Raw genomic sequence first — 21688 nt, forward strand, 5'->3', positions numbered from 1 at the left:
CATAGTAATTGTATATTATATGAGGTAATATGATCTTTTGATATGTGTGTAATTATCATATTGAGGTAAATTTTAGATATATATTTAAAACTATCATGACACTGTCATTCAAATATTCAAAGTCCTTTCTTATTTCCTGCTGACATATTCATAAATAATAGCTTATGAATACTTAAATGGAAACAAGACCTTCCTAAAACCATGAAAATTTCATCCTAAACTATGACCATAGACTTAAAATTATACACTAATTAATAGCACATATTTTTTATGCTACTCAGAAGAGTTAAGATTCCAGAGCTGAATCATAGAAAACTTAGTTTGCACGTATAGAGCCTTAAGGACAATCCAAGATTGGAGAGAGAGAGAGAGAGAGAGAGAGAGAGAGAGAGAGAGAGAGAGAGAGAGAGAGAGAGAAAGAGAGAGAGAAAGGGAGAGAGAGAGAAGGTAAGTCAGAGAGAAGAGAGTCAGGGAGGGGAGAAAGATGGAGAGATATACACAAAAAGAATAAGGAGAGAGAGAGGAGGCAAGAGTCTGAGAAGCAGAGAGAAAGAAATGAGAGTATTTTTGAAAATGTGTTTGTAAGTTACATACTTTCTTGAATTCTTTTCCACTGAGCCTTTCTGTACATCAGTGTTATTACTTAGGGAGATGATTATATTTATTCATTTTTTTTCCCTTTCCTACTGACAGGGCCTGAAAGGAATCCAGTATGTTCAATGTCACTGCAATAACTGAATTCATCCTCATGGGGTTCTCTGACATCCAGGAGCTACAGACTTTATGTGGAGTGCTCTTCCTAGGGATGTACATGGCAGCTGTAATAAGCAATCTCATCATCATCACTCTTATCACCATTGACCTGCAGCTTCAAACACCCATGTACTTCTTCTTGAAGAATGTGTCCTTGTTGGATGTCTTCTTTGTGTCTGTTCCCATTCCAAATTTCTTTGTCAATAGCCTAACTCACAACAATTCCATTTCCACTCTTGGTTGTGTCTTCCAGGTATTTTTAATGACTTCATTTGCAGCAGGAGAAGTATTTGTCCTGACTGCCATGTCCTATGACCGCTATGTTGCCATTTGCAGTCCTCTGCACTATGATGTCATTATGAATGGTGGTGCCTGTGTTCTTATGGTGGGTGTTTCCTGGGCTACTGGGGCACTCTTTGGAGCCATATATACAGCTGGCACATTTTCCATGCCTTTCTGTGGCTCCAATGTGATCCCAGAGTTTTTCTGTGCTATTTCCTCATTGCTAAGGATTTCATGCCCCCAAACACTTTTGGGCATTTATATGAGTCTTGGAATTGGTGTGTGTGTAGGCATATCTTGCTTTATCTGTGTGGTGATCTCTTACTTTTACATATTCTCCACTGTGCTTAAGATTCCTACTACTAAAGGTCAGTCCAAAGCATTTTCCACGTGCGTCCCCCACCTCACTGTTCTCACTGTTTTCATAGCTACTGCTTGCTTTGTCTACCTGAAGCCTCCCTCAGATGTACCATCAATCACAGACAGGCTCTTTTCTGCGCTCTACACTGTGCTGCCTCCAGCACTGAATCCTTTGATCTACAGCCTGAGGAACAGTGATGTCAAGTGTGCTCTGAGGAGGTTACAGCAAAATCTCTGCCCAAGGGGTTCACTTCATTTAAAACTTCAAAGTATTTTTTCAGTGGTATAGTACCTCACAAGTTACAAGCAAGATTTGTAATTTTTGACTTTAGAAAGACAATTATAGGAATTCATATTTTGATAGAGTAAATAAAAACTCAGAACAGGGCTTATATTTTATAAGATCAGAAAATTAGGTTACATCAGACTAACATATAAACTCATGGTACTAGTTTCTTCCTTTGTATGATAAAGCTGTTCTCATTTGAGAAATATAACCTTCTAAATCTATTGATCAATTTTAATGCTAAGATTCCATGTTAGGTCATTTTATGCTTTCTTATCAGTTTCATTTAGTTAATAAATAAATAAATAAATAAATAAATAAATAAATAAATAAATAAATACCAATTGAGCTATAGAAAGTATGCGAGCAATAAAGGTAAATCCACGTATGGTCCCTATGCCAGTCTGTCTAGTAGTGAGAAAAACAGCAGAGAAACTAAACCAGTAGAACCAAAGCATTCTGGAGACTTGACCCAATCTGTAAAGCAATACCAAATGCTTACAGCAAAGGCAAATCTAGAGAAAGATTATATGAGCCAAGTTCTAAAATGTAAATAGTGGCCACTATGGTTGAGGGCCAGACAGTGGAGAGGTGGAAATTTGTGTGGCTCTTTTTTTTGCCACTTCTCCTCAATACAAATATTATTTACAGATGAGAGAAGGCAAGTTCATTTGTCTAAAGAATTAAATAATCTAAACATGTTCTAGAGACTTAAAAAATATAGACAAGTCCCTCTCTCAAAATTATAGAAATGTTAAAAAGTTGTTGGGGAGAAGGGAATCTGTGACTCTCCTGGGTGCTCATATGATTCTCTATGATTTGTGAAATGACCTCAACATGATGCATACCGCTACAGGATTGCACTACTGTGAGTTGTAACCAATTTCATGAATAGGCACTTTTTGTTATATAGCTGGATTTGTCTCCTCCATGCCACTATAAATAAGGAACCTCAGTAAATTCATTGGTTTACCATGTTGTACTTTGCTGGAGTTACTTTTGTATTTCTTTGGTTCTGTATCTAGTGTGAGTAGGTATTATTTCTCCAGAGGAACAACTAACCCAACAGTTTTTCATATGTTTATTAACCTGCCTCTAGGCCAGAAAAGCCACACCTATGTGCAGGTGAATTTTCCCATAATGGAATAGAAAGAAGTTGTGGAACCAACTAAAATTGCAGAGGAAATCAATTGTCCACATGTGGGAGCCTGTTTTCAGGTTTCCTAGTGTCTTTACCCAGCAAGACTGCATAGAGGAGAGGATTGGGGGTGTCTCTTTTGCTCCACCCCCTTGGCATTCCTATAAATACCCTAGGGCAGAGACAGTGGGGGGGGCAATGGAATAGGTTCCCGACCTTCTTGAGGCTATCCTGTATTTTCTATCTTTATCTCCCCCCTCTATATTCTTCTGTCTAATATTTCCTGCTGCTCAAGAGAACTCTGGGGAACTGGGGGGGGGGTAGGCAGCCTCTCCACATCCATGAAAGATTTTCCTTGGTAAATTTTCCAGTGTCTTCAAATACAAAATATTTTATTTATAATATAAGGAATCTCTTTAGAGACTCTATGCTTTATCAGAGTAATTATACATCTTCTATATTGAATTGAGTTTTCATTTCTCAAAAAGTACAGTATTTGGAATGTATGGCCTCTCTCAATTACATTAACAATGTTTTATAGTCACTCTGACAAAGGATTACTGGACTCCAAGTTATGATTTGAAACCATGCCTATTTCCCTTACCCTATTTTATCTTAGCCTCACACATAGGGAGACAAATTACTTATCTCTATCATCCAAGCAAAAACCAAAGGGACTATCCTTTCTGGGATATATGCTGACATCTTCAAAACCACTCTGAATAACAAATCCTATGAATGACCTGCTGTCCTAAAATTTATCTATGTGATACTTGATTATAAACACAGATTTATACTGAAATGGCCCTGCGATGCTTGACTCAGCTCAAACCACTAGCTGTACATGATTTTGTTTGATTGGACCTCAATGTTATCTCAAGGTCTACTTTAAAATAAGAGACAAATAAAGATATCCACTGATGTAGTTAACAACAAAAAAGTCATTTTCCATTCGTTAGCATGGTTTTCACAAAAACACTCTCTCTTCTATGTGGTGTTCAGATTTCAATGTTTTCCCTTTCAACTAAAACTTTCGCCAAATGTTCTTTTGTGTCTGGTTATTGATTAATTCAATTATGAGGGCAAGAACCTAGAAAGAAAGTAGTCTGATATTCCTTCTAAAACTTCCCCACTATATCTGTGGTCAAGTAAAAGAGTTTGCTGCTGCATTGCTAAGAAGAATATCTGAACACACACATTTGAAAATTTTGATCCTAGATCAAAGTTTTGACAATCTGGCTTCTTTCTTTTTGTTTTTATCTTTTTACTTTTGTATTGTCTCTCACTTCTTGACTAATGTAATCATTCATTCCACTGAATTAAAATTCAAATAACTTATTTTAAATACAGTGCTAGAGTGTGAAAAAACCCATGTGCCTTATCTAGCTCTCAGTGATACAGTAAAGAAGGATGCAGAAGAGGTTAATGAATCATCAAGAATAGCGTAGAAAAACAAACAAACACACAGACATTGACATAGAAAGACTGTAAGCCCCCTCAGCCACAGGCTACATATAATGAAATAATACTTCCATATTAAAGCATTCACTGTATTAAACTCATATAGAAGTATACAGGTACCAGACACATGAATACTGAGCCTCTGTTATTATTCAAGAAATAATAATAATTAAGAAAGAAAATTATGATTTTTTAAACAAATGGATCTAATAGAAGTGTTAGAAATTATAAACTCATTATGTCTAATTAAAACCATGCTTGGAAGTATTTTCAATAGATTCAACCAAGCAAAAGAAAGAGTATCGAAGACAGAGGACAGTATTCCACTCAAAAGAGCTCAAAGACCTTAATGCAAGACACAAAGCTGTGAAACTGCCAGAGAAAACACTTCAAGGTAGAGGCACAGGCAAAGATATTTTCCAGATTTATTTTTCACACATATTTTAATTTTCTATAATTTCATAAGTGAGTACTATGTTTATATCATTACCAATAAAGGCTCTCCTCCATTCACTCCTTCCATGTCTTTCTCCCACTTACTTACAAATTAATTGTCTCTTTGTAGAAATTATTATTTACACACACACACACACACACACACACACACACACACTCAGAGAGAGAGAGAGAGAGAGAGAGAGAGAGAGAGAACTACCACACCACAACCATTACCAACATCAACAGCAACACTACCAAAACCACCACTACATTGAACTACTTTTCTGCCATGGTATGAAGGAAAATTCAAATCAATTCCCCTAACTGATTGATATCTATTGGTCTCTTGCATATATTAAGTTAATGAGTAAAGAGTTAATCACAGGAGATAGTAGTATGTTTTTTTAAAAGATTTATTTATTTATTATGTATACAGAAGAAGGAGCCAGATCTCACTACAGATGGTTGTGAGCCACTATGTGGGTGTTGGGAATTGAACTCAGGACCTCTGGAAGAGCAGTCAGTGCTCTTAACCTCTGAGCCATCTCTCCAGTCCAATATTGTAGTATGTTATACAAGAAGAAACATGTAATTTTTCCTATTCAAAAATTGAAATGAATAAACATTAAAGCTATAAAATTGATTATTGAATAGAATAAGAGTTAAGGATCAGTCACTTCATTGTTCATAATATTTGTGTATGATTTTTACTTTGAAATAACATTTGTTTTCTAAATTATCTAAAATGTGTCCTCAAAGTTTTGGGACAAACCTATTTTAAAATTGATGTGAATTAGCTTAAGTGAAATAAATGCTTCAATTGAAATATATAAATACATGAAACAAGAATTTCTTGCACATATAACATCAAATATTGTGGAAGAAATATAAAGATATCTGCTTTTGTTGCATGGAGGATTCTTGCAGGGGTGGTGTGACCACAGAAATTTTAAAACTTTGTTAGGCATACATTAGGATTGTGCAAGTGAGAACATTTTTGATATTTCTTGGATCCAGGAAATTCTCCAAGGAAGGATGGAAAAATGAAACAAATAAAAATACAAAATAAACCTGTGATAACTCCTATTAGTACTTTTCTCATTCCTGTGGCACAATCCCTAGAGCAAGGACTACGAGAGGGAGAATTCAGTTAGGATCCCAGGTTCAGGAGGCACCAGTCCACTATGGCAGGAAAGACATTGCATCTAGAGAGGCTTCACCATTTTGGAAGGAGTATACAATACCCTGCTTCACATACTGGTTGACCAGAAGGCAAAAGCACAAGAAACAGGAACAGGCTCTAAGCTTCAAGATATTTCCCTATTTTTTTTCTATCCATAAGCTAGGTCTCTATTCTTAGTGATTCCAAAGCATCACAAAACAATTTGATCATCTGGAGACAAAGTGTGAAATTATATGAGCCCGCAAGTTACATTTTTACAAGCAAACCTTAAGAGTTAATTGGTCTCATAAACTCAGTATGAATTCCTGATATGGATAATGCCCAACCCATGTCAAACTGATGAGTAAGAAGCAACAGTGAAGGCCCAAGTAAAAATCTTTAATTAAAGGTTTTCTATAGCTACCATTTATTATGCTATTTAATACACAAATAAAATTTTATTTCTTTTGTATTCTCCCCTACTATCCTCTTATTTTTCTTGTACTAGTCACTTTTCATCTCATTTTTCTTTTCTTTTAAACTGCAACTGGTAGTAATCTTTTACAAGTATACTTTCATCCGAGCATTTTCTCCAGAGACCACATATGGCACAACGTTAAATTTAATTAGTAGTCATTCATGACCCATTAAAATAGTAAAGACAAGCTTTGTAGGGTGCTTATGAAGTGATTTGTCTATAGCATGTGGACCAGGAATGTGAAGATAAATACAGTAGTCAAAAAAGAGCAGAGACTCTTCAGGGAAGAAATGTATCTTTAAATAATTAACTATCTTATGTCTTTTAAAAGTATCAAGGCCATTCATGGAAAACTGGGTGGAAGAACTACTTCCAATTATAGAAAAACGAATGGAACATGGCTACTATCCATCATACATGATCACAAACCCCCATACATTATTCCATTCTAGAAGTGAGGGATGTGATAAATAATGCACAGTTTAGAGTGGATATGGAAAGTAGGCATAGATATTAGGTTAATATTCAATTAATTTGATATTTCTTTTTTTAATACTCAATAAGTGGAAGCTATTTACTTATTGCCTCTAGTGATCCATACTTTCATTTTTTTCTTTTTAATTTACTTTTCTCTCTTATCTTACATCTGAACCTCAGTGTCTTCTCCCTGCGCTTCTCCCTGTCCCTCTTCCTACATCACCTCTTTCCCAGATCCATTCCTCCATTTCCTTTCAGAAAAGAGCAGGCCTCCCAGAGATATCAACCAAACATCATGTATCAAGTTACAATAATTCTAGGCACATACCCTCATAACAAGGGTGGATGAGGCAAACCAGTAGGAGAAAGAGGGTCCAAAAACAAATGAAAACTTAGATAGCTCCTGCTCCCACTGTTAGGAGTCCCAAAAGAATACCAAATATACAACATAATATACATGCAGGGGACCTAGTATAGACCTATACAGGGTCCATGATTGTTGGTTTAGTCTCTTTGAGCCCTTATGAGCCCTGGTTAGTTGATTCTGTGGACCCCATTCATTTTTGGGTGTCCTTGACCTCCCTGGCTCCTACAATCCTTTCTCTTGCTCTTCTACAGGATTCCCCAAGCTCTGTGTCATGCTTGGCTGTGGGTCTCTGCATCTGGTCCTATCAGTTGCTAGATGAAGCATTTCTGATTAAGAGTGCTAAGCTCCAGGCTACCTAAGAATATATCAGAGTGTAATTAGGAATAATTTCATTGCTTTAAAAATTTTATTAATATTATTATTATTCTTTTGCCAGGCCTGTTTGGTTTCACCAAAGGTTTCTGGGCTATCTATCTCCTGGTGCCTGACCATCCAGGCAGTGTCAGGTGTGGGCTCCCTCTAGTGGCATAGGTCTCAAGTTACATCAGTCATTGGTTAGACACTCCCACAAGTTCTGAGCCACCTTTAAACCACCACATCTTGCAGGCACTTCAGGTTGTAGATTGAAGGCTTTGTGACTGCTTTGGTGTCCCAATCCTTCATTTAAAGCCTTGCCTTGATACAAAAGATGACTGCTTCAGCCTCCATATCCCCTGTTACTAGGAGTCTTCACAAGGGTCACCCTCGTAGATTCCAGGGAATTTCCATTGCACTGTTTCCACAAAAACCACAGAATGCCCACCAATTCCAGTTGTCTCTCCCAGTACTCTCTCCCTCCATCCCCGGACCTGATCTCTGCCGTTCCCATACCCACCCCCAGTCCACTCGCAAAACCTTTTCTATTTTCCCTTCCCAGGGGATTGTCTTATTAAGTAGAGCATATTTGAAACTCACATATCTGGTCTTAGTGTGTTGTTTTCTTCATTATGAATAGGAGGTCTCTAAGAAGTAGCTGTTCCTAGGATAATGGCATAGCTTGAGACAAAACCATCAGTCAGATACATTTAATGAGATATGACACACAGTTAAAATTAAAACCAGAAGATGTTTTATTCATAAAGGAAGGGGAAGAAAAATAAAAGCAAGAGTTAGAACTTGTGTCCCTTGAGTTTGGCATTCAGTGATTTCATTCTTTCAGGGCATTAAATCTCTTAGGTTCTCATTCATATTTATGGTTTCTATAGTAGATAAGATGATCCAGAGCAGTGGGTATTTTAGATTGTCTATGGCAATAATCTTTACTGTATTAATTATTTTTTGTCTTCTAAAGAGAATTTTGAGGTCTTTGGTTAACAAGTGCAAGTGCTATTCTTGGGTGCATTTAGAGGGGGCTCTTGTCTCTGGATCACTAATTTTGAATTCTTTGTACGTTTTGGATATTAACACTTTGTCAGGTACAGAGTTGGTGAAATTAGATGAATCATATGTATTAAATATAGGTTAAACCCAGCAAGGTCTACAGAGCTATGACAATAAGGAAGTTGACTCCTGTGCTAATGCATTCAACTCTATTCCTCACTTTCTCTTCTATCAAGTTCAGTGTATCCTGTTTTCTGTCTGATCTTTTTGTTTTTCCATGTGAAGATGAGCTATTTCAATGTCTGTAAAGAAATGTATTGGAATTTTAATGGGAATTGTTTTGAATGTGCAGACTGCTTTTGGTAAGATGGCCATTTTTACTATGTTAAAGGTAGTTTGATCCACTTGGAGTTGATTTTTGTGCAGAGTGATAGATATAGATCCACTTGCATTCTTCTACATGCTGACATCCAGTTAGAGTAGTACCATTTGATGAAGATGGTTTCTTTTCTCCATTGCATATTTCTGTCTTCTTTGTCACAAATCATAGGTGTATATATAGACTTACATTGGAATCTTTGATTTGATTCCATTGTCAACCTGTCTGTTTTTAATGCCAATATTATGCAATTTTTATTACTATAATTCTGTGGGGCAGCATAAAATTATAGATGGCAGTACCTCTAGAAGATTTCATTATTGTGCAGCAGAATTATTTTAGTTATCTATGCTTTTTGTTTTTCCATGTGAAGATGAGCTATTTCAATGTCTGTAAAGAAATGTATTGGAATTTTAATGGGAATTGTTTTGAATGTGCAGACTGCTTTTGGTAAGATGGCCATTTTTACTATGTTAATTTGATCCATGAGTATAGGAGAGTTTTTTCATCTGATATCTTTTTCATGTGATAATCAGTTTCTTTCTTCAAAGGCTTGGAATTTTTGCCATATAAGTCATTCACTTACTTAGTTAGAGTTATATTTTATATTATTTGTGGCTATTGTAGAGGATGTTTCTCTGATTTGTTTCTCAGGCCACTTATCATTTGCATACAGGATAGCTACTGATTATTTTGATTTAATCTTTTACCTAGCTACTACATTGAAGGCATTTATCAACTGTAAGTGTTCCCTGGTAGATTTTTTTGGGGTCACTTATATATACTAACATATTATCTGCAAATAATGATACACTGATTTCTTGCTTTCCAATGTGTTTTTCTTTGGTCTTCTTCAGTTGTCTTATTGCTGCAGCTAGAACAGAACACCAATAACACAGCCACTAAGACTGACAATTAATGAAGAGGACCTCATGAAACTGGAAACCTTCTATAAAGCAAAGGACACTGTCTATAGGACAAAATGGCAGCCTGTAGAATGGGAAAAGATTTTCAGTCTTTGAATCTGTGAGGAACTGGCTATGGGGAAGAATAGACCTGGTATCTCTAGGACTTATACATCTGATTCTGGCTTTTGCCTTGGGTTCTGTACTGTAAACCCAAGAACACAATTTCTAGTCTCTAAAATTCAATGGTAATCACAAGAAAAAATGATGTCCCTTCAAGGGTTCTTATGAGATGTTACCTCAGAGATGGATAAAACTTAAAGGACCCTCCTCCAAAATAGATGGATAAAATGAGGTGGGAGTTTCTGGTAACATTTAGGAAGGGACTATACCCTCGTTACTATGGAAGAAGTTATAGAAATAAAGAGCAACTAGCTTCCTTCAATTTCTGTCAGAAATTTATGCTATGACTGTTTTCTGAGTGAGTTAAGGTATGTGACTGATGATGGAGTGGGAAGTTCAAGAATTGTTTATGAAAGACAGACAATGACAGAGAAAACCAGAAGTTGTCAGATCTTAGACTATATGCTGCTTTACTCATACCGATATGCAGCTGCCTCTCTCTTTATCTCTATGTTTGATATTACTCTGTGAGTCCCAGTTCTCAGTTGTGAAACTCCATTCCAACTCACAGGGATGAATTCTCTTCTGAATCTCTGCCATAATGATAATTCTCCTAAACCACATATAGGAAAGACTGTCTGACTCATTGTCCTCCTAAGAAATGTAACTTAATATGGTAATGTGAGTCGGATGGAAATATGACTTAGACCAGTTGCCCTCCAGGGCTCACCCTACATTTGCTGCTGCTTATCCTGGCTCAACACTATCCTCTGACCTCTGGTGAGTCTCTGTGGTTTGGGATATACCTGTCTCCGGAATACGTAATAAGCTGAGTGGTTACCCTGGATATTTTGAGTCAAGCTCCATTGATTGAAATAGTCAAGCTGAAGAGTGATTGATGTACACTTAGTGTCTTGGTTGTGACATTGTCCAAGAGGAAAGCAAAAGGTACAGGAAACATGTTCCCTTACTCTTTCCTATCCTCTTGACCTGACAGTTCCCATAATGGGTGCTGCCCAGTATCACCCATACAACGAATCTCCACTTAGATGCACTTTATTTAATTGTAAAATGCTATTCTGGAAGATATTTTTAACCATAGGAACAGGTATTCTTTTACAACACTTCTTTATTGGACTGGACCCTGCTGATGAATTGTCCTGTCTGTGTCCATTTATTCCAAAGTCCAACTCCTCCCAGGTTGCCTTCTTTACTCAATGATTCCACTGGTAAATGACCACCATCTCTTCTCTCTGTGGTTTCCCTTCTGCTCTTTTAGCAAACTCTAACACATGTAATCTGCTTCCTGAAATACCTTTTCAACAAATCCAATTAAAAATACCATCAAAATTCTTCCTAGACCTCCTGGCTCATACTAGCAGCTACTACTTTACTAATCATTTTGATTCTTATGTCCATATGCTTCTGTTTCATTTTTCTGATAATTCAATTCATCCAGATTACTATGCAACATCAAAACACAGATTTATGTGCACAGTATCATCATAATATGTAAGGACACATACTAGCCTCTCATTCAAACACTGTGAGGTAGGGAGGCCTCCTAAGCAAAGATGAACAGTTCAGAAGAAATCAGCTACAGAGTTCCAATTGTTATTCACAGGAACAGGAAAGAGAATTCTCTGATCCAACCCAAGTATCTCAGCTGAAAGGAAAAATTATTGATTTCTTTTTCTTTCTTTTTGTTCCACACTGTTCCCAGATTTCATTTCTTATTTTTATTTTTTCATCTCTTTTCTTTGGTTCTTTCTCATATGCATTCCTTTTTAACAGTTGGCTGTACCTTTCGTTTTTACATTCCTCAGGCTTCCCTTTATCATATTTAAGTACTTTATTATTGTTTTTCCTTTATTAGATTTTAAACTCTTAATGTATTCTGTCTGTACCTTTGCTCTTTCCTATGGTCATCAGTGTAGTGGCATGTTTACTGTTAACTGCATTTTACTGTATTCCTACACGTGGTTTGATTTGATGGTGTTATTGTGGCTTGTTTTCTCTCTTGAGTAGTACTGGGCTTATTTGCTCTTTTGAGTAGTACTGGGGATTGAGCAATCAAGAGGAGGCTGCTGACTAAGAAGACCCATGATTATAAGTGGAAGAGGGAATGGAGAGATAACTCAGTGGTTAAGAACACTGGTTTCTCTTCCAGAGGATCTGGATTCAATTCCTAGCACCCACACTTGGTTCATAAATATCTTCAGCTCCAGTCCCAAGTTATTCAAAGGCCTCTCTGTCTTCCTCAGGCACCACACACACAAACATGATGCAAAGACTTGCACCCAGGCAAATCATTCATACACATTAAAATAAGTAATATAATACAATAAAATAAATTTTTAAGTGGAAGAGGACACTGAGATTGTCAGTTGTAACGGTCAGCTGTAGTCATTTATATGACAGTCAGCTGTGCAACTGACGTTAGTGGTCAGTTATAGCTGTTACTATTGTGTTCAGTTGTCATTGTTACTGTGACAATCAGTTATAGTGTTCATTTAAATGATCAGCTGTAGTGATCAGATGTAGTTGTCACAATTACAGTCAGATCTAGTGGTCAAATGTAGTGGTCATTTAGATTGTCAGTTGTGGAGGTCATTGTGGTGATCAGCTGTTTTTCTTAGTGTTGTGGCAAGTTGTAACAGTCACTTGGAGATCAATTGTCATGGTCACTTTGGTTGTTATAGTGTTGACTATGGTCAGCTGTGGTTGTCAGCTATCTTGGTCAGTTGTAGTAACCACTATGGATGCCAATTGTCTTGGTCACTGTGGTGGTCAGCCATGGTGAACACTTTGGTGATCAGCTGTAATGGTCACTGTGATAGTGAACATAGTGATCTCTATTTTGGTCTGTTGTAATAGTCAGCTATAGCAGTCAACTGGGGTTTTTAATATTGTATATAGAAGTCAGTTATAGTGGTCAATTTGGTGGTCAATCATAGTGTTTAATGGAAAGGCCAATTGTTATGTTCACTGTGGTGGTGAGCCAGAGTGGTCACAGCTGTGGTCTCTTGTAGTGGTAGCTGTTGCAGTCACTATGGTGGCAGTTGTAGTGGTCATATAGAGTGGAAACTATGGAGCTCAGTTGTCATGGTCACTGTGGGGGTCAGTTATAGTGTTTAATGTAAAGGTCAGTGGTTATGGTCAGCTATAGTCAATATTATGGTTTGCTATAGAGGTCAATTATGGTTGTCAATGTAATGGTCACATGTGGTGGCTGGTCATTGTGATAATCAGTCATAGTGGTCTGTTAGTTGTGGTGGTTAGTTGTGATGGTCGGCTATAGTCAGCTGAGGTGGTCACTATTGTGTTCATTTGCATTGGTCCGATGTAATGGTCAGTATGGAGATGAGTTTAGTGGTCACTCTGATGGTCAGTTATAGTAGTTGTGGGGCTTCCAATAAGAATGGCTCCCTTAGACTCGTATATTTGAAGACTTAGTCATCAAGGAGTGGCACTACTTGAGAAGGATTAGGAGTTTTGGCCTAGTTGTAGGAAATGTGTCTGTGGGGTTGAGCTTAGAGGTTTTCAAAAGCCCAAGCCAGGTCTAGTGTCTTTCTCTTCCTGCTCCTTGCAGATCAGGATGTAGAACTCTCAGCTACTTTTCCAGCACCATGTTTGCTGTTTGCTGCCATGCTCCCTGCCATGAAAAAGAACTACACCTCTGAGACTGTAAGCAAGCACAGATTAAATACTTTCTTTTATAAGTTTCCTTGGTTATGGTATCTCTTCATAGCAATAGAACATTGATTAAGACAGTGGTCACTGAGGAGGTCAGTTTTAGTGTTCACTGCCATGATCACCATAGTGATCACTATGAAGATAACAGTAGTGATCAGTTGTGCCACTCTCTAGTGAATCATAATGGTCACTATGGTTGCCAGTTGTATTGTTTGTAAATGAAACTCTAAATGGTCTTTTTAAATAAGAAACACAGAGCCAAATACAGAGTTAAAAGCCCCAGAGATCAGAACACTAGTGATTAGCCTTTAGCTTACCCTTCACTGCCATCCTTCCCATGAAAGAGAGACCTTATTCTGTGTGACCTGTCTTTTTATTGCCTCTCTGTTCTACCTTCTCATTAGCTCTAAACCCAATCACATGGTTTCCTTATCACTGTTTTCTATACAGACCTCCAGGTCTCTATGGTTGGTACTGGGATTAAAGGTTCAAGTCACTGCTTGGCTATGTCCTTGACCACACAGGGACTCTGCCTGCCATGTGATCGGATTAATGGCGAGTGCTACCACTGCCAGAATTCTGCTAAATGGCTTGCTTTTAGCTCTGTTCCCTAGGCAACTTTATTTATTAACATACAAATAAAATCACATTTCAGCACAAATAAAGTATCACCATAATTGTTCACTGTGATGGTAATTCATAAATGTCACTGTGATGGTCAGCCATACTGGTCACTCTGGTTGTCTTAGTGGTCATCATTAATAGTGTCTAGTGTGATGGAAAACCATAGTCATCAATATTCTGGTCATCTTTGATAGTCAGTTTTGGTTGGTCAGCTGCAGTGGTCACCAGTGTTCAGGTAAAGTGGACACTAAGATGGACAGTTATAAGGATTAGCTGTAATGATAACTGTGATAATCAGCTGTGTGACAGTCATCTCTGGTGCTTACTATGGTCAGCTGTAATGGTAAACTGTAATTGTTACTATTGTGTTCAGCTGTAGTGCTTACTGTAATGATCAGCCATAGTGTTTAATGAGATGATCTGTAATCATGATAACTGTGGTGGTTACTTATAATGTAGCCAAAGAAATGTACAAATAGTGATTGAAATCATGAGTTGGCACAGTCAGGCCAACTTTTCCATAATAGAATGTCCTTAACATAATTGAAAGTGAGAATAATGTAGAAAAGTAATAGAAACTGGATTTTTTTAGGTCTGAAGCTCATTTTGATAAAACAGAGTCTCCAGAAGACAATATACACTAAAAAGCAGTCTTTCCCATCCAGTTTACACTAACAATAGAGCCCTTGTTTCCTTCTTTCACCATGCTTACCTATCCTTTTGATTTAGTATGTGTGTTAGACATTGTTCTCTTGCTGTAAACAGAATGACCACTGCAACTCTTACTCAAGAAAACATTTAATGAGGGCTTGCTTACAGTTTCAAAGGTTTAGTTCAACATTATCATGGCAGGGAGAATGGTGGCATACATGCAGACTGGTGCTGGAGAAGTATCTGAGAGCTCCACGTCCAGATCCTCAGGCAACAGAGAGAGTCACTTAGCCTGCCTTAGGATTTTGAAACCTTAAAGCCCATCCTCATTAACACATTTCATCTAACAAAGCCATACCTCCTAATCTCTTTCAAATAGTACCACTCTCTGATAACTAAGCATTTAACGATATAACACTATGGCAGGAACTCTCATTCAAACACTACATTCCATTCCCTGACCTATGGGCTTTTAGCAATATCATAATTCGAAATTTTTTTCAGTCCAATTTCAGTTCAAACTTATAGTCCTTCACATTCTCAACACCACATAAAATTCCAAAATTCAAAGTCGGTGAGAATCATGCCATTTTTCTAATTGTAATCCCCCATCAAATCAAAATGCAGACAACATGCTTCCAACACACAATGGCACAGTATGCACATTGCCATTCAGATGGGTGGGGATGAAACATAGTGAGAAAATAGTGGACCAAAGCAAAACAGAAAAGCAGCAGAGCAAATTCAAAATTCCATATCTCCATATCTGATATCAAAGGACTTCTCAGCTTTCCAACACCTTTCAGCTTTTTTTTTTTCTGAAACATACTTCCCTAGGCAGTGGCCCATTCCCAGATGTCTCCATGGCCCCGGATGGTAGCTCTGGCCACACAGAATAGTATGGCCACAGCAGCAGCATGGTTCTTGGACATTTACATGTTCTTAGGTGGCTGACCAGACCCTGATCATCTTCATGGCCCTCAGTGGTAACAGGAGCCATGGGCATCAACTCAGACCCTGGCTGCTGTAGGGCCACATATCCAGACATGGCACTTTTGGCAGCAGCCCTGGCCCAGATGATACCATGGCCTGGCTGACAGTCAGGCCACTCAAATCAACATGTCCCTAGTGGCCACATGGTTCTCAGATACCCTCATTGCCGCAGATTGTGGCCCAGACCCCAAGGATCTATGTGGTCTTTAGTGGCAACATGGGCCACAGACATCAATACAGACCCTGGTTGTGGGAGGATCATGTACCCAGACATGGTTCTGGGCATCAGCCTGAACCCAGATGTCAGCATGGCCCCAGGTGGCAGTGCAGGGCACTTGGCCCAGCCTGGCCCCCAAGGCAGAGTGGCCCCAGAACAACGACATGTGTCTCCGTGGTAGCCCAGACCCCTGGCATTGGCATAATCTTTGAGGGTCTCAGGAGCTACAGGCATCAACAAAGACCCTGGCTGGGGCAGGGATACAGACCCAGACATGGCCCTTGTCCACAGCCCAGGTCTGGATGATAGCATGACCTCTGTTGACAGCACTGGCCACCCAAATCAGAGTGACTCTTCTAGTAGCAGGACAGCCCTCAGATACCAATGTGGTTACAGGTTGTGGCCCAGATGCTGTGCATCCATATGGCACTTAGTGGCAAGATGGGCCAGGGACATTAACACAGATCCTGGCCTCCATAGGGCTATGAACATGGTCCTTGGCAACATCATAGATCAGGATGTCACCATGGCCCTGGTTGGCTGCTCAGGACACCAAGATTGGAATGACTCCTATGACAGCATGGTCCTCAGATACCAACATGGCCCCCTCAACTGATCCAGGGACCTAGACCAAGACATAAATTTATGCATTTCTTGTTCCTGATAGTCTTATAGATCTTTTAGTTTGAAGAAACATATTTTTCTAACTGGTGAAAAATGTGTCATCAAAGGTTTAGAACAAAATGTACTTTAAAATTGATGTTAATTAACTTAAAAGAAATAAATGCTTCCAATGAAACACATAACCACATGAAAAATAAAAGGAAAATGATATACATAACTTTTAGGCAAGATCCTTTGGCACATACACTATCTAAGAGGGGGAAGGAGGATAAAGAAAACTTCTTTTGTTATATGGAAGATTCTTAAAGGGGTGGGGTGATCACAGAAATTTGAAAAGTTAGTTATGCCTACTTTAGGATTGTTCAAGTGAGAACATGTTTGATATTTCTTTGATCTAGACATTCCTGGAAAGAAAGAAGACAACACAAAGCGAAGACATAAAAGAAGCCTGTGATAATTTCATATTAGAACTCTTCTTGTGGCTATGTCAGAAAACCTGACATCAAGTACTTATGGGAGGGAGGATTCAGTTTGGCTCCTGGTTTCAGTAGGCACTAGTCTAATATGTCAGGAAAGGCCTTACATCTAGAGAGATTTGCCCAATTTGGAGAGGATTTTCAGTGCCCCCTTCACATACTGGTTGACCAGGTGGCTGACAGCACTAGAAAAAGGGCTAGGCTCTAAGCCTCAGGAAATTTCCCTACTTTTCTCCATCCACAAGCTAGATCTTCCTTTGTGATGAGTCCAAAGCATCATAAAAGCAGCTTGATCATCTGGGGACAAAGTATAAGAACATGAGCCTGTGAGTGATACTTTATAAGCAAACACTAAGAAATAATTTACATCACAAAGTCTGTATGAATCATGACATGAATTACATAAAATGTGTATCAAGTTGGTGTGTGAATAGAACAGTCAAGGTGCAAGTGAAGATCTTCAGTTTAAATTTTCTTTAGTTAGCATTTCATGGTGGTCTGTTGATATACACGTATAATTTTATTCCCCTCATGTTGTCCACCACCTTCCATTGTGCTCATTCACTTATTTATCTCTTCCTTTTTTTCTTTCATTTCCAGGTGGTAAGAATATTTTACAAGTATACTTCCAACCAAGCATCTGCTCCCTGAAGCCACAAAACTGCATATAATTAAATTAAATAATAATGATTCTTGACCCACTAAAATAGTAAAGACAAGTTAATGTGGTGTGCTTGTGAAGATGATGATTCTGTAGCATGTGGACCAGGAATGCAAACATAGATACAACTGTGAATAACGTGCAGAGAATCAGAAAAGAAGGCATGTGTCCTTAAATAATTTACTATATTATGGTCTTCAATATTATCAAAGATCTGATTAGAAAAACTAGACTGAAGAACCACTGAATTATTTCAAATTATTACAAAAGACGAGTGGAACATGGCTCTCCCCATCAAACCTGACCCCTTCATACGTCATTCAATTCCAGAAGTGAGAATAGGGTAAAGTACACTTTGTGGTGTACGTGAAGAAGGAGATGAACATAAAGAGAAACTAGGCATAATTATTAGATTAATATTCAACTTTGCTATTTCTGATGTCTGAAATGTGGAGAAGTATTTGAAGATGGGAAATGTAGACAAAAGCTAATTGCTAGTAATCCATAACAGCCTTACAATTTTTAAGTTTGAATATATTCTAAATTTAGAAATTAGAATATCTTAGAGTGAAAGATGATTTTAAACAGCATAATTCATGAACTAATTGCAAATTTTATATGGTCATACTTAAAGCAGAGAGAATGCTCATGAGTTAGAAAAATCAGTGTCTTAGTTCAAATCTGTGAGACTTTTATTCCCACGAAGTAAATAGTCACTTGTAACACCAACCACACACTAGCTTTGTTACTTAAATTAACTTTTCTCCCTGACCTGAATTTTGATGTGTTACATATTAATAAAAATATATGAAAATAAGATAATTTTAGGATAATAATAATATTAGAGCTGTGGAAATGAGTATTAAAATATTATTCTGTTACCTAGGTTTTTAGTAATACCGTGAATAACACACATAAAAGAATCCATGTTTGATTAATTTGAATACCTTCATGGGAACCTGCAGTTTATAAAGGACATCTTACCAAGCCAATCTTTCTATGATGATTATTTATTTATTCCAGTTTCATTAATTCCTTGAGAGTTTGACTTTTATCACATTCTTGTCCCAGTTCTTCCTGGATCTAACTGACTTTGCTGTCACTCAACTTTTTGCTGTTTTTATTATAACTCTTCAAGACCAATGTGTGCTGCCCAAATCTTCTTGCACGGTGATCTGCCATTAGAGAGTGAGTAACTTACTGGGTACTAAACTCTTAGAGAAAACCGACCCCTTCTTTCCCAGTAACTAAGAATTGGCAATTCTCCTCTTCTAGGGATAGAATTTAATTTTCAAGTCCTCTTTCCATGCTGAGAATTGGTCTGAGTTAGGACTGAATAGCTTGTATGCACACTGTCACAACCTCTAGGAGTTCATATGTGCAGCTGTTCCTCTATGTCCAGAAGTTGCTTCCTTGCAGTCATCCTCCACATCCAATCCTCCTATTCTTTCCAGCTCTCTTTGGAAATGATCCCTGAACCTTGGGGACTGGAAGTGCAGTGTAAAGGTTTTTGTTCCCTTATGGCTGAACATTCTGTTGACTCTTATTCTATTCATCTCAGAGACTTTTAGTTATCTGTTTTAACAACTATCTACTGTAAGTTAAAGCTTCTTGAGTGAAGGCTGAGAAATGTACAGATCTATGTGTATAACCTTAAAGTCATCATAAGCAATTTTAAAACTATGTCCATTAAGGAGTGTCCTAGTATAAAGCTCGTTTTCCCATATGGGTAGTCTTTCTAGAAGTGTTTACTATATACTGCTGCTAAAATTGTCTTTGAAGAACATAGCTAATTTTATTTTATTTATTTATTAAATTTGTACATGGTATTCTTTATTTTGATGCTCAGTGGAGACATCTGTAAACTAGCTAACAGTTGTGGTGACAACTACAACACGTTATTATATTATATTATATTATATTATATTATATTATATTATATTATATTATATTATATTATTAAAAAGGGGTGTGTGTCCCACTCATTTCTTTGTGACAGCAACTGGGACCTGAATTCAGAGTTATTGTGGCTAAATATTTTAACGAGCATCTTTTAATGTTAGGGTCCAAATAACCAAATAAATATGTTTATTAATTTTCCTTTTCATGATTACTGACTTTGGTGACTGAGCAAAGTTTTTCAAGGCATCGTGTGTTTCTTTACTACCAAATATGTGAATACATTAATATCAGTGTCTTTACCTAGTCCCTCAGAATCAAATTATTAAGATGATAAAGCATTAGGAATATGGATGTGGATGGTTTTGTTGGCTAGTGACTTAGAAGCAATAGAATCATCTCAGATACAAACACTTTCAAAGATGTTTGACTGAGTTGGAAAGACTCATCCATTTATTGTGGGATACCATTCTGTGGTGTAGGGTCAATCCCATACTAATCAAAATGTGAGGGTAAGTGGGGTGTGAGAATTCACCTCTTTCTACTTCTTAACCACAGATGCATTTTGACCATCTACCTCATGAATCTGCCATCATCACATCCCCCTTGTGATAGACTCTATGAGCAAACAATGAGGCAAAAGAGCAATACTTTCATTATGTTGTTGTTTTAATTTACGTTGTTGTATTTTGTCATAATAGCCTGAAATGTAAATAGCAGAACATTGGAATCAGGGAGTGGCTTTCTTGCTATGATTAATCTGAGTATATGTTTCTTAATATTTGAGAATTTATTTACAGGAGGAAAGTGGGAGAATTTAAAGCATAAGAATGCAGAGATTAGGTGGACCTTTTGGAGAAATCTTCATAGGTCAAAATTTCTAGCAAAATGGAACAGTGGAGACTTCTGAGGCTCTGTAAGGGAAACATGGGATCTATTGGCATTGTAAACTGGCCTCAAAGCATTTTTGTTGTACTCTAACAATGAACCTGCATGCAGTCTGCCAATATCCTGAAATGTTGAGTCAGTTCAAACATATTAGACTAAATTCTTTGGTATAGGACCTTAAAGAAAGCATGACATTCAGACAGTGGTGTGGTTACTAATCAGGGCTTTTAGTCAAACATATGATAAGATCCTGCTGAAAGATAAGAATAGCTTACAAATGGCAAATGGTAAGAAATGATTTTAATGAAATTTAAAGTTGTGAACCATGAATACAGACAAAACATCTTTAGTTCCTTCCAGTATTCAAAAATACCATTTCATACATGGAAAAATAGGAAGGTCCTTTGAGAGTAAAACACCACCTATGAACTTGTTAACATATTGAAAGAAAAGATCGTCAACTAAGCATGTTTTAGAGATTCCCTACTGCAAAATTCCTACTTGGGGAAATATTGCCCCAAGATCAGCATCAAAAGCATAAACAGGTCAGTGAAACTGTGGTCCAGGATTCAAGCTGTATGTTAGTTGACAGTAGAAATCACCAGGATCACAAGTTTGATACACAATAGTTTGCTGGAATATAGTATAGGAGAATGATAAGTTAAGGGAGACTCAAACCAAGATTCTAGGAAGCTGCAGAGGCCAGATAATATGTGACTAGCTATTTTAGATTTCCTTCTAGTAAGGTTTGAGAAGGAACTGGGAAAGTAAACCTTAGGATATAATGAAAGTTCAAGGTGTTTGCAATACCAAGAGCATGGTGTGTCTAACAAGGAAAGCTGCAGGTGTACTGTAGAGCCAGCACAATGACATGAGCTACAAGTTGGAGATATGCATGAGTGGGATTGCTCAAGGCTATGGGAATGCAGATGATTCTATCATAAACCCCAGATTCTAAATACAGACATAAAAGTTTTGTTGTTTGCCACAT

The 21688-nt window shown here is 37.6% G+C and overlaps 1 protein-coding gene across 1 annotated transcript; it reads left to right on the forward strand.

The window, feature by feature from the left end:
• Positions 1-712: 712 nt before the first annotated feature.
• LOC131902204 (olfactory receptor 14A2-like) lies at positions 713-1684 on the forward strand. The gene has a single exon (XM_059253246.1). It carries the CDS (start codon positions 713-715, stop codon positions 1682-1684), a length of 972 nt encoding a protein of 323 aa, XP_059109229.1.
• Positions 1685-21688: the final 20004 nt, after the last annotated feature.

This window comes from Peromyscus eremicus, chromosome 1, assembly GCF_949786415.1.
Source record: "Peromyscus eremicus chromosome 1, PerEre_H2_v1, whole genome shotgun sequence".
NCBI classification, from domain to species: domain Eukaryota; kingdom Metazoa; phylum Chordata; class Mammalia; order Rodentia; family Cricetidae; genus Peromyscus; species Peromyscus eremicus.

Excerpts from the sequence above, each read along its gene's own strand:
- LOC131902204 (XM_059253246.1), top strand. The coding sequence starts at position 713 with ATGTTCAATGTCACTGCAATAACTGAATTCATCCTCATGGGGTTCTCT.